The sequence below is a fragment of the Rhinolophus sinicus genome, chromosome X, assembly GCF_036562045.2.
Source record: "Rhinolophus sinicus isolate RSC01 chromosome X, ASM3656204v1, whole genome shotgun sequence".
In the NCBI taxonomy this organism is placed as follows: domain Eukaryota; kingdom Metazoa; phylum Chordata; class Mammalia; order Chiroptera; family Rhinolophidae; genus Rhinolophus; species Rhinolophus sinicus.
In genome coordinates this window covers 96,599,103-96,615,867 of record NC_133768.1, presented here as the reverse complement: position 1 = coordinate 96,615,867, position 16,765 = coordinate 96,599,103, and the positions used below count along the sequence as shown (strand labels likewise).

The 16,765-nt window shown below is 35.1% G+C and overlaps 1 protein-coding gene across 7 annotated transcripts in view; it reads right to left on the bottom strand.

Annotated features, from left to right (window-relative positions):
- PHF6 (PHD finger protein 6) overlaps positions 1-16,765 on the bottom strand; it is a 162,110-nt gene that overhangs the window by 7,839 nt on the left and 137,506 nt on the right. For 5 of the 7 annotated variants that reach the window (XM_074324320.1, XM_074324319.1, XM_074324317.1 and 2 more), the window contains 4 exons: positions 11,587-11,756; positions 11,092-11,235; positions 9,995-10,099; positions 7,353-7,486 (listed from right to left, as the gene is read on the bottom strand). In XM_074324320.1, the coding sequence (XP_074180421.1) occupies positions 7,353-7,486; positions 9,995-10,099; positions 11,092-11,235; positions 11,587-11,756 (553 nt within the window). The remainder of the gene's footprint in view (positions 1-7,352; positions 7,487-9,994; positions 10,100-11,091; positions 11,236-11,586; positions 11,757-16,765) is intronic. The other 2 variants (XM_074324322.1, XM_074324323.1) reach the window with 1 other exon arrangement.

Here is a 16,765-nt window from a genome sequence, read left to right as displayed (position 1 = left end):
CTATCACCTAGTGATGTCACAGACATCATAACATCGTCACGCAACGCGTTACTCATGTGTTTGTGGTGATGCTGTGTAAGCAAACCTGTGCTACCAGTCATGTAAAAGTATAGCACACACAACTATGTGCACTACATAATACTTGATAATAATGAAAGACTATGTTATTGGTTTCTGTATTTACTATACTTTTTATCATTATTTTAGAGTGTATTCTTTCTTATAAAAAAAGTTTGCTATAAAACAGTATGCCATGTTATACTGGCAGCAGTCTCATACATCTCATGTTTACTGTGTCTCTTGATTGCATTGTATTCTCTCGTGCTCGATTTGATGTTGTTTTGAGAGTAACATGCTATCCAGTCTTGTAGCCTAGGAGCAACAGGCCACACCATATGGCCTAGATATGTAGTAGGCTGTACCACCTAGGTTTGTGTAAGCACACTCTATGATGTTCTCACAATCACGAAATCGCCTAAGGATGCATTTTCAGGACACATTCCCATCGTTAGGGCGCGCATGAATGTATACACAAGATGACAAGATAAAACAATTCTTAAAAAATGTTCAGTGGATGCCCTCTTGTGGTCAGCAATGGATAAAAGATGATCATGTAGGAATTCATCCGCCACAAATGATCTAAAATGAGGTTTAATGAGACGTTTCTAACATGTGAGAAGAATAAAAGGCAGGAGTAAGGTTAGGGGGCGACAACAAACTTCCAACCTAGTTTTGCTCATTACTCTTTTATTCTCAAAATATTTTCAATAATTTTCAAAGAACTATGGAGAATTTGTACTCTTCAAATGCTGCACATTGGGAATCATGTTTTCTTTTTAATCATGAGTTCATATATCAAGAGTGAGACTCCTATATAGTGCAGCTATGAAGTATCTTCCCAAAAATACAATCTGAATCTGACTAAGCCTTTGAACCAACTTATAGTTTATGGGACATATGGAGGGGTAGAGAAATGAGTTAAATGGCCTCATTAAAAAGCAAACAGATAACTCTAGAATGTGGAACTTTCACACGACCACTTATTGTGGTTCTTTAAGATGTAGGGGGGAAAGGTGGGGTGGCGTCAGGATTGCTCTATATTGAGAGACTTAAGAGATACATCCATCAAACGCAATGTAGGGGCCGTGTATGTATCGAGATTTGAACAAATCAAGTCTAAAAAGACTTTTTCTAGACAACTGGGGAAATGTAAAAGTGTATTGAATATGAGATGATATGAAGAACTTATTGTTAATTTTAAAAAGTATGATAATGGCATAGTGATTAGGTAACGAACAACCACATTTTTAAGAGATGCATATTGAAGTATGTGGCAATAAAGAAAACAGATGAAACTGTGGCAATAACCTGGTACCTGCTGAGAAGGGGAACTGTTACCCTATTCTATTTTTGTATACTTTTGAAAAGTTTTATAATAGAGTTTTAACTATAAGGATAAACCCTTTGTTATTAGAACAAATTGTAATCTTTTTATGAAATTATTTTTCACTCAAGGACTATTTCCCATAGGCCCATTATGTATGTATCCTTCACCAGTTTAGACACCAAGGCCACAGGGGTTGACTGGTAAAGCAGTAAGATCACTGCTATCACAGAACTTACTTTTTATGGTGGGAGACTGACATTACAAAAAATACATATTTAAATAGTTTGAAAATATTATAAAGACAAGAAAACAATTCAAAAATCACTATATAATCTTCCCTCGCCCTTTTAATATGAATATATTCATGGCCTGGAATGGGCTGGTAAAGAAGGAAAGCCACATGTAGGAAGAAGGCACTTCATTCAGAAATATTCCTCCTTACATTTCTTCCTATTGGTCCATTCTTCTTTCCCAAATCTACTCGCATATGGACTATCATTTGAATTCAATGGTCTCTATGATAAAATAATCTGGAATCCACATTATAAGTTTTAGAAACAAATTTCAATGTGAAAAAATAAAAAGAGCAATTCAAATTATCATGGATGCCAGTGTAAATACTTTTTTTTTTAGAGATGGTCACTGAAACACGGTTTTCTAATAGTTAAAAAGTAAAAACCATCTAAATGTCTAAAAAAAAGAAACCAATTAAACTGATATACCCATACAATGGAATACTATGCAACCATTAAAACGGTGATGTGAAACTGTTCAATGTCACAGAAAAAAAAATGCCTCGGGTATAGTAAGTGGAAAAGATTATAAAACAGTATATATAAAAAAATATTTTTATAAATATATATATATGTGTGTCTGTGTATACACACACACACACACACACACATACATATATACATATATATATATATATATATATATATATATATATATATATATATATACACACACACACACACACACACACACAATCACACAAATGTCTGAAGAAAGTATTCCAAAATTTAAAATTACTTCTGGTGGTAGAATTAAAGTTGACATCAAGTTTTTCTCCCCTTACCTATACATTCCATTTTTTCCCCAAAATAAAAATGGATAACTATTATAATAAAAATATCTAAATAAAATTTAAATTTAAATACACTAACTCTCCATATATCTGATTTTAGAGAGTTAAATGGGCCTGTTATTTTAAAACATTAATGGCTACTTTAATAATGTATTGCTCATAAAAATATCCAAACACCACAGTATAAAGAATACAAAATTGCCTCTTCACCTCCATCTTTATGCAACGAATGAGAGGTAACAACTGTTAAGTTTACTGAATAAGCTCCTGGATATTTTTCTATGGATACAAACATACACATGTTGTACATGTGTACTTTTTATATGCTAAAATAGGATTATACAACTTGGTGTTTCCCCTTTGCTTTATCACAGAAATACCTTTCCATGACTCCACACATGGGTCTACTTCATTCTCTAGGTATTACACAGTATTCCACTAAATTCATGAACGAAAAAATTTACTTACTAAGTCTCCTGATGAACATTCTGGTTATTTTTATTTTTGCTATTATGGGAGAAAGGTTAACAAAAATCTTCTTCTATTCTGCATGACAATTTCACCTTTGGTTCACTCTCTGGCCCTGTTCCGCCGACAACTTAAAATGGGTGTGTCAACAATTTTACTAAGCTATGTTACCCCCAAATTGGTAAGCTGTACTTTGATTGGGAGAATGATAAATATTATGACAAGAAGCCATATCTTTGGGCCTCTTTCAGTGTGGCATAACCTGAAAATTATCTATGTCTATGTAACTATGTCACAAGAGGTACTGTCTCCAGTGGGGTATGAGGCTTTTAAGCCAGGGCAAAAATCATGCCCACTCCATGTGAATCATGTCTTACTGGACCTGAGCTGTACTATACTGACTGCTGCAAGGACTCCCACAGAAGAGGAATATTTGATGCTGCCCTGCTGGCAAGCTGCAGTTCCTGTCAATATCCTCTGTTAGTAGACTGATGCCATCTGTGGTAATCCTGTCAGTTCTTAGGAGAGTCAATTCTAAGATGTTCTAGTGGATACTGCAGCAATCATTAACAATAATGAAATGAAACTTCTTGTACATACATCTTTGTACTGTTGTCTGCTCACTGCCCTGAGATAAATCCCTACAGGCAGACTAGTAGCAAATGCATTATTTTAAGGTTTGGTCTCCAATGATAAATCACTCTCCTAAAAAGCTGTATGAATTTACTTTCTATCTGAACATCCAATGAGGATGCCTGTGTCTCCAGAACCTAGCTAACATTAGATCGTATGAATCCTACTAATCTTTGCCCACCTGATAGGCACAAATTGCTAAGATCTTGTTTTAATTTACATTTCCTTCATTACTAATAAGGTTGAACAGTTTTTCACATGTTTATAACCAATCCATGGCTATTTCTTCTATAAATTGCCTGTTCATGTCCTTTTGGCTTTTTAATCGGGTGGCATTTTTCTTAATGATTTGGAGTTCTCTTTTGCAGTCTAATTTTAATGTAGTCAAATAAAAATTCTGAGTTTCCTATCATGCTTAGAAAGGCCTTCTATACTGGATTATAGAAAAATTCTGTATTTCCTACTCAGTTTTTTTATGATTAGGTTTTTAATCCATCTAGAATCTATTTTGGGGTACAGTCTGAACTAAAGATCGAAATTATGTTTTCTAAATAGAGAGCCAATTGTATAGGCATCAGGTACTGAATAACCCATCCCATCTCCACAGATACAAAATGCTACTGTAATGATTTATAAGATTCTAATAAAGACATGGATCTATTTCTTGTGATGTTTGTCACTATGCCAGTACCATACTGTTTTAATTGCTGCATGATAGCTTTTGGTATCTATGGGGGATTTCTCCTCTTGATGGCATTAAAAAATTTGCCTGCATGTGATGAAGCCTAGTTGACTACCCCAATATCTTTTTTCTCCTCCTCCCCCTAAACCAGATTTTATTTGCGTAGTAATGTGCCCACTAAGAATACATTTCCCAGCCTCCCTTGGATGTGTGATAAATTCTGACAAATGAGACACTGAACAGAAGTGTGTGAGGAACTTCCAAGAAGGCTGATTAAAGATCAGTTCAGCTGGAAGAATAGCCACTTTGTCCTTCCATTTTCCTTTGCTCCTGCTTCCTCCTACTTCCTATGGAAGGAAGCTCCAAGGAAGGGAGAGCAGAAGGACGGTAAGCTGGGTCCCCAATGACACTGCAAAGCTGCCTAGCACATCTGGACTGCTTTCCTCTGGATGTCTTTTAGGGGAGAAACATACTTCTATCTTGTCTAAGCTTCTGATTTTTTCCATTATATAAGGTAACTTAGTCATTACTAATAGAAAATAATACCACATTTACTCTTCTGGATAAAACTCTCAAAATTTGGATTTCATCAAAATTGTGTTAAATGTATAATTTGGGGAGAATAGGTATCTTTCAATGTTGAGTGTTTCTATTAAGGAGCATAATGTATTTTGACATTCATTTGGATCCTGTGTAAAACGCAATTTTTTTTTTAAAGAAAAGGTTCACCTTTAGTATGTGTATGTGTGTGGGATGGGAGGTGAACATTTTTCTTTTACATTTCCAACTTGAACTGTTTTTAAAAATTCAGTTCATATGTAGCAACCTTACAGAGCTCTTATTCATTTTAAAATTCAGAGTTGATTCCTTTGGATTTTCTTGGTAGACAATGATATCAATAACATGGACCTTTACCTTTCCTCTACAATATTTATTATACATTTTTCTTCCTTTTCTTGTGGCATGGGTTAAACCCTCCGGAAGAATGTTCAAAGTAATATAGTTGGCACCCTTGTCTTATACCTAATCTGAATGAAAGTGTATTGGTATAGTGGTTCACAATTAGAGATGAACATGAGAATCACCTGGGGAGTCATCAAAATACAGTGGTACCTCGATTTTCTAACATAATCCGTTCCGGAAGACCGTTCGAGTTCTGAAACGTTTAAAAACCGAGGCACACTTTCCCCATACAAAGTAATGCAAAATGGATTAATTCGTTCCAGACCTTTAAAATCAACCCCTAAAACTGCAAATTTAGCGTGAAGTTTACTATCTAATGATACCATAGGTCCATAAAATTCGCAGCATTTGTAAACCGAAATGTTCGTCAATGGACACGCACGAAAACCGAGGTGCTACTGTACATGGTTTGGGCCTCAATCCATTGAATTTATATCTCTAAGGGTGGGGTCCAGGCAAAGAACATTTCTAAAGAGGGCCCTATCCACCCCCATGTGATTCTGAGGCTCAGCCCTGGTTAAGAACCATTGTGCCTTTACTCTAACATCAAATAAGCTTTTTGCTGTTGTTTTCTCCTAAATTCTCTACTAAGACTCCTAGCTTACCAAGAGCACTCTTATTAACTTACTTTAAAATTCAGAAATGGATGTTGAATGTTATCAAATGTCCTTTCACTGTCCACCAGGAAAGAAAGTGACAGGAGTTTTTAAAATTTACACTATTAATTATAATGGATCCCATTAATACATTTCCTAATTCTGAATAGTCTTTAAATTGTTAGACTACAGCCCTGGATTTGATTTTCTAGTATTTTATTTAGCATTTGGATGTATATATTAGGTTGACGCAAAAGTAATTGCGGTTTTTGCAATTAACCTTTTAAACCGAAATTACTTTTGCACCAACCTAATATATTTATAAAAGTAAGATTGGTCTACAGTTTTTTTGTTTGTTTTTGTTATAAATGCTATGTTTGTTAGGTTTGGTGTCACAGTTATGCAAGTTTTACAAATGAACCAAGAAGTTTCCCATCTTTTGTTATGTGCTGGACCTCTTTAAATAACATTATCTGTTCCTTAAAGGCTTTATAGAACTCACTTGAAAATCATCTGTGCCTTTATTATTAAAGAAAGTTTGGCCAATTTGATAATATAGCTGGAGTACCTCATGCAGTCACCCAAATAACTTGGTGGCTGCTTATGTAAACTGCTTTGTACAAGGAAGAATAGACCCTGAGTCACTGGTTTACTGCATACTGAGGATGTGACAGTGAGGAAGTGCTTTACAACATTCAAGGGCAGATCAAAAATTCAGGGATCTCTACCAACTCGTTCACCATTAAACTAAATAAATGGAACTGTTATAGATGCACATTGATATCACTAGCCCAAAGCAGCAGAGATAAGTGGAAGACCCATAAAAATTAGGGTAACATGTAATCTCAAATCTCCAAACCTTTCTCTTTCATCATTCTTCCAAGAGTATCTTTCGACTTCTGTCATCACAACCCTATCCTATCCTAAGCTCCCAACAATTCTCACCTGGACCCTCAGCAGCAGCCTCCTAACTCACCTCCCCATTTGCACTCTTGTCTCTGTCCCACTCTAGGCCTAGAGCACTTTCCCAATACCCACATTCATTTTTGACCTTTATATCACAGCTTAAGCACTATTTCCTTAAGGAAATTCCTAAGCACACTCCCCACACCCACTACAGACTAGCTTACGTCTTCCTTGTTATATGTTCTTATTGTGTTTTGTAATGTATCCTTTATGACAGTTATGTACTTTGTAATTGTATAATTAGTTATGTGGCCATTTAATTAATGTCTCTCCCACTAGACTGTGAGGTTCATGAGGGCACAGTCTGTGTCTGTTTTGATCACTATTGTAAGCCCAATTCCTAGCACAACGACTGGCATATAGTAAGCATCCTAAATACTTGTTGAATGAATGCTAATCCAGGGATGTGTAGTCAAAGGAAAATGCTACTTGCAGTACTCATTTCTTATACAGAGTCCTCAGTATTCTATACTTGGCTAGATACCATATAAAAACTGTAATCAAGTAAACTGATGTTGTCTATTTAAGGGCAGTTACTTACTGACAAGTTTAGGAAAATTGTTTTCTTACTTGTAAATTCCTCGTGACATATTTTCAATGTATTTAGCTTTGTCTTGTACTCCACAGTGGTAATGGTAAGTCTTAACACAGGCTTTTATTTCACATCCAATAGTAGCACCGGGCTGACTGCAAAGTGTACATTTCTGTTTAAGGGAAGAGAAAGAATAGTCATAAGAAGTATTTCAAAGTTTATGCAAACTTATTTTTTTCTATTTTAGCCAAACATTCCAGCTTACAAAGCCAATTTTCTATTGAAAAAAATGCACTGAATTTATTGTATAGCAGATAAATAATGCTGAAATTTAAACCATACTCTGATAGACTTTCTAATATTAAGGCATCCCACAATGTTTCCATTATTTAACTGTACTAACCACCAGAGACCTGACATCTAAACATAAATATTTCTTAATACTGCCAAACACAAAAAGAATGACAATCTATATTTCAGTGGTCACTTCTTTTCCTCCCTGGGATCAGTTCCTTTCTTATTATGACTGGGAGAAAAAATGAGAAAGAGGACAGAAAAGCAATTCCTCCCAGAGAGAGACTGCTACCAAGTAGGCAAAAGGGCAGAGGGACACTGAAGGGACTGAAATCATTTCAAGACTTCTCAATTTGGCCTAGATCATCCTTGCCTCAAGCATGTTCTGAGATTAAAAGGTGACTGCTGACAAAAGGGTCTCATAATCAAAGACGTTTGAGAACTGCTAATTTTAAACACATTGCTTGATGGCAGAACTTCTCACATCCTTTTCTCCAGGAAGGAGGGTAAACAGTTCCCAAGTTTATTGAACTCCAGATGCCCTTTACTTTTGGAGGGCTGGGGGAGCAACTTGATGGACTAATTTCCTTTGGAGCACACTTGGGGAAATGCTAGGTTAGTGCTTGTACTAACAGTGCAGAGGTAAATAAGTTGATCAAGAGAACTGAATTGCTATCCCAGTCACCTAGTTGGACTTTAGCTACATAACACAACAACATTGCTCGGTATGATATGATGAAGTGATTTTCCCTTATTTTTTTTTTAACTATACGTTCTGTTTTAAAGGAGTTTCAAAAAGAGTAATCAAAGTATCCATAAACTGAACTGGATGTAAATGGAACAGAAAATGTCAACAATCTTCACACCTTCAAGAATGCAGTTCTACAAAGAAAGGGTCATTTCTAATAGATTCAGACAAAGGTCATCAAGGTCTGAAAGTACTAGATGAAAGACTGAAGGGGAATTTCACAACAGGGGGATCAGACTCACCACCTGAATCCAAGGATCAGGCATTATGAGTTGTCTGATGTGATAAAACGTGGATGACAGAGTCTCACCTGTGAAGCATTCTTACCACCCCCCCCCAAAAAATGTTGAAAATGAATCTAATCAAGCTTTTTCATCTAACTTCCACTTTAAAAGAAAATCTGGCGGGTAGAGGGACAAGTTAAATAGCATCATGAAAAAGCAAACAGACAAATAAAACATGTGCGATAGTCTATAGGACAATCAATTCATTTTCTTCAACAAAGCCAATGGTATACAACAAAGCAAAACCAGAAACAACAAAGTCAGGGGGGAGGGCGTGCCCTGGATCACCGGAAGGATATAGAACAGCCACATGTAATGTATGAACCTCCTCCAGGTTCTGATTCACACAAATCAACTTAAAAAAGATAGTTCTGAGACAACTGGGGAAATACGAATACAAACTGGGTATTACATGACACTGAAGACTCATTGTTAATTTATAAAGTGTAATGACATTGTGGTTAGGTAAGAAAATGTCCAACTTTTAAGAAATACATACTGAAATGTGTAGAGGTGAAATGATATGAAGTCTCAGCTCTGCTTTAAAATACTTCAAGCAACAAGATTAATGGGCATAGATGACACGAGTGCCGCAAATTCTTGATAACTGATGAGTCGAGGTGATGGATAGACGTGTGTTACTAGTCTTTCTAGTTTTGATATGTTTGCAAATTTTCACAATAAAAAATTCAAAAATTAAAGTCATTTCTAGAGACAATCGCTGTCTTAAAGAAAAGATTTCTGCATTCCGTTGACATTTTATAATATTCATAAACTACAAGGAGTATAATCAAGATGCCAATGTTTCTTAAAGCTATTTATTAGTAATTTGTATGTTTAAAAACATGAGGCTTAGGCACATTTTAAAGAAAACTTTAAAGCTATGATAAATATTTTAAGAGGCATGACTGTGTGAACTTTAACAGAAAGCTCTGAAAGAAATCTTTTCCTTTTATTAGAAAAAGAATGAATAACAACATGGGGAGGTTCTCAATGCTCTATTAGGGTTATGGATTTTTTTTCTTTAGGCAAGCTTAAACAATATTAACATTTTAAACTGAATAAGGTATGTCACATTCACATCTTCATCTATTTTATTAAAAGACTCTCAAATACCCTGAAATATAAATCTTAGTAGAATATATAAGTAATGAAGTTACAAAGAGGAATAAGTTTCAGAAACATCAGCATCGTTTATTATGTTACAAGTAAGTCAAATATATAGTGTGCTTTTAACATATGAACTACTTTATATTAAGTTTTTTGATGACTGGATAAATTTGAGATGTGTTCTAAATTTAAAGCAGAAAGTCAGAAGAGAAACGTTGCATAGCATAAATATAAAACCACAGACCATTCTCTTTCCTCGCTTAATCTCCTGAAGTACAGTTTTAATATCAAAATCTCCAAATTCTGCTCTTGATGTTGTTGTGAGCTGGACTGTGCCAGAAGAAAATAACTAGAGAAGAAAAATGCAAGAATATTTAATATTCAGAATTCTTTTGAGAAAAAGATTAAACAGAACAACAAATGTGTTGTATTACTTTAATATCCCGAGAAAGATGACTGTTCTTTAATAATCAAGTACTGACTAAAATATTTTAAATATATTCCCATGTCTGATAAAAATACAACCCAAAATAAGGACAAAGAAATAAAACTAAGGTTGCCAGTGTGAAGCCAAGATTCAATACTTCATTAAACAATGAAGATTTCAAGTGTCACGCTGTCATCTCAACTGTCTTACATTCCCAGAGTTTTAAAGAATAGTTTAAAATTGATAAATTTAAATTACAGATGCAGATCAGAATCACCTGGGGATTTCTTTCCCCCAAACCAGCTATGTCTGTGATCTACTTCAGGGGTTTGGATTTTGGAAAAAGCTCCCCAGGTAAATCTAATATTTATCTCTGGATAAGAACCTCTGATATGAATAATATGTATTTTAAAACCTACTCATAAATGAGATGAGTAATTCAATACAATCTAATTAAAAAACATTTATATGTCAGACATGGATCTAAGGATGCAAAGATAGGACAGTTCTTATCCTTAAGGAAGTTAAAAGTCTATTAGGGGAGAGATGATCATAAAATGAATAACTGCAATACACTGTGTGAAGTACAGTAAGAGACATTTACTAGGTTATAGTGGAGAGTAAACATATCTTTCATGACAAATTTATAGAACTGAGATTTTTACAGCTATGAAAGAGTTAATTGTGGATTACCTGTAATATGGGAATTATAACTAGGATTAATTCAAATCCTACTAAATCACAAAGGCTCTATTTTTAAAAATCTAAAGTTTATGAAGATTTGGGATTATAGAATATATACTATTTATAATTGTAAAACAGTAATGTTGGGGGGAAGTGCCATATTTGGTTCCTAGTTAAATGCTTTTCAAAAAACTTGGGTTTAAAAGCAAATAAAAAATGCACCAGCTTACCATGCACTTATAATGTGCAGCTGCCTTTTTGGCATTAAATATATGCAGTTTTCCTCTTGCTTCATTTTCCTCCTCCCCTACATGACAAAATCCACATTTAGGCCTGGTGTCACTAGGGCTGCTTCTGTGTGGAGACCTATCTCTCTGCAAATGTAAAAGAGAAAAAAAAAAACCTTTAATATGCTATCAGTACCTCAAGCTTAGTCACCATTTCAAATGACGAGTTTTACCTACCATGTTTCCCCGAAAATAAGACCTAGCTGGATAATCAGCTCTAACGCGTCTTTTGAAGCATAAATCATATTAAAATAAGACCGGGTCTTATATAATATAATGTAATATAAGACTGGGTCTTACATTAATTTTTGCTCCAAAAGATGCATTAGAGCTGATTGTCCGGCTAGGTCTTATTTTCGGGGAAAAGGGTATAACCATGTGTTAAATGAAATATTTATGGTGCAATGGAAAGTAAGCATCCAATGTTTTTCTACTTACATAGGAACTACTTTCCATTTCATCTGTTCCATGGGAGGATGTGGACCTGGTATCTTCTGATAGCCCTTTAAAATTAGTTTTTCGTGGCCTTCCTTTGCGGCTTTTCTTTTTACTTTTAGGTGATGAGGGCTCCAGTTCATGCTCATTAAAACTTTCTTCTAAATCAGCTGCTTAAAAATGAACAAAAGCTTAAAATGAGCATTAGTTCATGAACCATAGGTTTCTCCTTAGAATGAAATGGTCTGTGGTATACTCAATACAGTAACCTAACGTTTCACATAAAGGCAAAAAAAAAAAAAAAAAAAAGTAAAAATAGTTTCTTTATAATCATTGGAAAATTAATGATTTCCACCAAATTTACAATTCTATAAAAATGAGTTTTGTAATATTGACTACACACATGATTCAGCAAATATTTCTAAAGTCAAATAAGTTAATTTTTAGAATTAGCTCGTGTTATTTTATTTTTTTTCACCATAGGTTTCAGAGTTTTACCTCATACTGTTGGTGAAATCAGAACACTTACCTGGGAAACAAACTTACTATAACTTGGAAAACTATATGAAAATAAAGTAGGTAAATCTGCTCTTTCCAATATAATAGCCACTAGCAACATGATGTTTTTAAAAACTTAAATCATTTATAATTAAACAAAATTAAACCTTCAGTTTCTTCATCACACTGACCACATTTCAAGTACTTATTAGTCACACTGGCAAGATGCGCCCCTACTGGACATCATAGACATAGAATGTTTCTATCATCGCAGAAAAGTCAATTGAACAGCACTGCCCTAAATAGATAGCTCTTTAAACTATCATGAAAATCAAATGATCAAATTCAACAAGAAAGTCACCTGCAAATGAACTAACCAACTGATCAAGTAACTAAGCAAGTAGTAAGTATAAGAGGAGTTTCTAACATAAGAGGTAGAAAAGCTATGTTGCAGATTAGCTGTACATACTTTAATGGATTAAACAAAATTTATGTAAAAATTTAGAACTGTATTTCCCAGCAGTTTAAAAAGAATTCCTACCATTAATGGAAGGTGTTTCATTCAGTTATTCACTACAAATATTTTATTTGAGGGCCTCCTGTATATAAGACAATGTATTTAGTGCTCAAGAAGGGATAAAAAATCAAACTGAGTTCACCTGACTTAGGGTCAAACTATAGAAAGTGTTACGCACAGCTCTAATACCTTTCTCGTTCCTTTTTGTGCCGTAAGTTGTTGATTAGAATTCCAGGGACTAATTTCTCAGTGAGAAAGCATATCAACTCCTATGCTGATCTTTCCTAATAAATACTTTAAAGTATTTTTGTTTTGTTTTGTTTTTGTTTTTTTAGAAATTGAAGCACATTATGACAAAATAAGGGTAATGCAATCAGCAAACGGTACTTAAATGTATAAACTCAGTAACTGAGAACGTTAGATTGTTTGCAAAACAATACAAATTTGTATCAATACAACTTCGCATAACTATGGTAGGATTTGAGGGAGAAAAAAAGGGGAAAAGGTAAAAAGTTAGTGGATAGTTTTACAGGCAACAAGATAAACTCATGTGAATAAATCTCCCTGTGAAGCCAGACAAGACAATTAAAGATACCTTCCGATCTTAACCCTATAGCAAATTTCATATCGAAACACACCACCTATTTAAACATTCAAACTGACAATTTTTAACATTAAAGCTGCTAGAATTACTTACATTTGCCCAAAATTGAAAACCTTGAAATGAAAAAATCATTACCAAATGTTTCAATCATTCTAATAAATATTGTAATCATATATATGTGATATACGTAAGTCTGCTACTTACAATGAAGACAATCACTAACACTATAATAACATTATTATTATTAAACACCTATAACGAAATTACTTAACTGATTCAATTATCAGGCCAACATGGTTAGTTTTCCATATGGCATATTTGTCTGTCCTAAATATGGAATCATTCAGTATAAAATTTTAGAGGACTTTAAGAGCAATAGTAAAAAAAGCAATCAAAAGAGAGTGATAGATTTAATTATATTAGACTTTAAAACTTCTGAAAGTAAAAAAAAATGACACAAAAGGCAACTAGAAAAATATCTGCTGCACCTACGTCATAAACTCATAAAAGATAAGACTGCAACAGAAAAATGTGATCATTTATTCACAGAATATAAGTAAACATACTTTATAGAAAATGTGACTTCTCTAGAATCAAAGAAGTGTAAACTAAGTGATACATCAATTTTACCTATCAAAATAGCACTTAAAATAGTTATAAAAAGCTACAATAAACCCAACAAAAATGTGTTAGAAATAAAAATATAAAAGCTGCACAAAAATGTTGAGATAGGGCAGCCAGGTGGCTTGGGTGGCTGTGCTCCTAACGCTGAGGTCGCCAGTTCGATTCCCACATGGGCCACTGAGCTGCGCCCTCTATAGCTAAGATTGTGAATAATGGCTCGACCTGGAGCTGGGCTGCCAGGAGTAGACCGCCTGGGCTGCCGTGGGCTGCCTGGGCTGCCATGAACGGTGGGCTGCCGTGAGCAGCCGGCAGCCGCTGAGAGCTGCTGTGAGCAGCCAACTAATGGCTGGCAACCAACTACCTCAGCCGAGTAGAGCACAATGCTCATAATACCAACATGGGCCAGGGAGCTGCGTCTTCCACAACTAGACTGAGAACAATGGCTTGAATCAAAGGGAGCGGGGGAAGGGGAAAAAATGTTGAGATAGACCATACTTCTGGATGAAAGGGATCAACATTAGAATGGTATCAGTTCTTGCTAACCTAATTTAACAAAACTCCAGTAAAATGAAACTTAAAAGTTGCTTCCATGGTTTCTGGAAGAATAAATGTACAATACACAAACATGCTTATGTATGCATAGAATTACTCTGCAAGGATACATAAGAAACTAGTAGTGGATACCTTTAGCAGAGGAATTTGGAAACTGAGACACAAGGGCAAGGAGGGGAGGAAAGCTTACTTACCGTGGATGCCTTGTACTGCTGAGTTTTGCATTAGGTTGGTGCAAAAGTAACTGCGGTTTTTGCAGTTATTAACCTTTTAAACCATAATTACTTTTGCACCAACCTAATACAATGCTCAAATACCTATTCAAACAAATAAATACAATAAAAAAATAAAACCTTACCCTTGTATTCACAGCTGCAAATTCTAAAAATCCAGGCTGATAAGGGAGGAGACAAAGTAAGACTGTCCTCTGTGGCACCAAGTCTTCCCAACCTTTATGAGCACAGCCCCCAAATGTCTATGACACTTTAGAATGGCCAGACCCCTTTCTGTTACCTTTCTGATTGTCCCTAGGAGGCATGCGAGTGGAGTGACCAATTTACCAGGAAACCAACTCTCCTCTTCCTCCTAGTATTGCAAAGCCTTCCCGTTCCCTTTACCAATTCTCTTCTTCCTATTCAGTGGTTTCCTTATCTTACACCTTCCTGGTTTAAGCTCCATTTCCCTCCCCTCTCCTACATTCTCACATCAGTGAACAGTATGAAGTAGAAAGAACCCATGGACAGAAAGTCTGAAGGCTGCCACTTACTAGGCCTTAACTTGGTAAAGGTACTTTGCTGCAAGGCAAAACCTCCTGGTGCATCAGAAGGCAATAATAACACCTTCCTGGATAGGCTGCTTTAAGAAAATGTTGGTGAAAAATGCTTTGTAAACTATAAAATTCAATTAGAATGTTAGTTATTTCTCTTGTAATACCTTGTGCAGACTGTAAGCTCTATGTCCACAGGGGCTTCTTTTCTAAACTCCCCAATGTGCCCACACCCAGCAGGCACTCAAGAAATGTCTGCTGGAATTTTCTTTAAAAGTAAAAAGGCCAAGCATCACCACCTCTGCTCTGAATCTTTAGGGCTGCTACAAAAGGAAGACTGGCAGCCACTTGTCCCACATTCTCCCGTGGAAATACAATGCTCCCGTGTCAGTAGTAAACTCTGCGTTCTGCTTTTTTAGTAAAGGTATCAGATAAATGATTTCTTTTATGCATATGCATATATAAATATCTAGCATACATCAAAATATATTATTCTTAATTAAGTATGCTAAAATGAAATATGATGTCTGGGATTTAATTCAAAATAATCCAGATGGAGGAATTAGGTGGGGGAGGGGGTAATAGATGAAACAAAATTGGCCCGGAGCTGATGACTACTAAAGTCGGGTGACGGGCTTTTTTAAAACACACTTTTGCATACGTTTGAAATTTCTTATAGTGAAAGTTGGTAAAGTGTGCTAAATTCAAGATGAGCATAAATAATGCCCAGCACACAACTTTACACATGGGTAGTCGATAAATCTGGTGAATGAATGAAAGAATATGGAGTTAGATCTAGCAAAGAGCACAATACCAATATGTCACTAAAATTTTCCAAGTTAAATCACAAATACAATTTAAATTCTATTATCATCCAAGGAGGAACACATGACAAGATGAGTGGTAATAAAGGTAGGAAAAGTTTTCAAAGAATAATAGTAATGACAATGATAATATAGAATGTGGTATTTACTGAGCACTCACTATGTGCCAGGAACATTGCTCAGAGCTTTACCAGCATGGTTTCATTTAATCCTTACAAGAATCCTATGAGGGGGTGGCAGGTTAGCTCAGTTGGTAAGAGCATGGTGCTAGTAACACCAAGGTTGCCGGTTCGATCCCCACATGGGCCACTGTGAGCTGTGCCCGCCTTAAAAAAAATAAAATAAAATAATAAAATCCATTGCTTATTAAAAAGAAAAAAGAAAAGAATCCTATGAGGTGGGGTTTTTAAATCCCCATTTTACAGATACAGTATCTATGGCTCTAAGATACTAACTAACTTGCCCAAGATCATGTAACTAGTAAGTGGCAGAGCTAAGATTCAAACATAGATCTGATTTCAAAGGACATTTCAACCAGTGTACAAAACTGCCCTTCCAGTACTTCATAAATTTATTCAATGTTACCTAATTTAAAAGGTTTTTAAAGACTTCGATACCATATTAAAATTTTGCCTAAACTTCCATTTAATAAAAGTAATGAAGATTGGAAGTTGCAGCATATTCTAGAGAAAATGAACAAGGGAAAGAAAATACTAAAGAACTATTGAAGCAGGCAAAGGCTTTAAATCTACACAAATAGTGTACTTTCAATACACTTCTAATAGTAATATAACTAT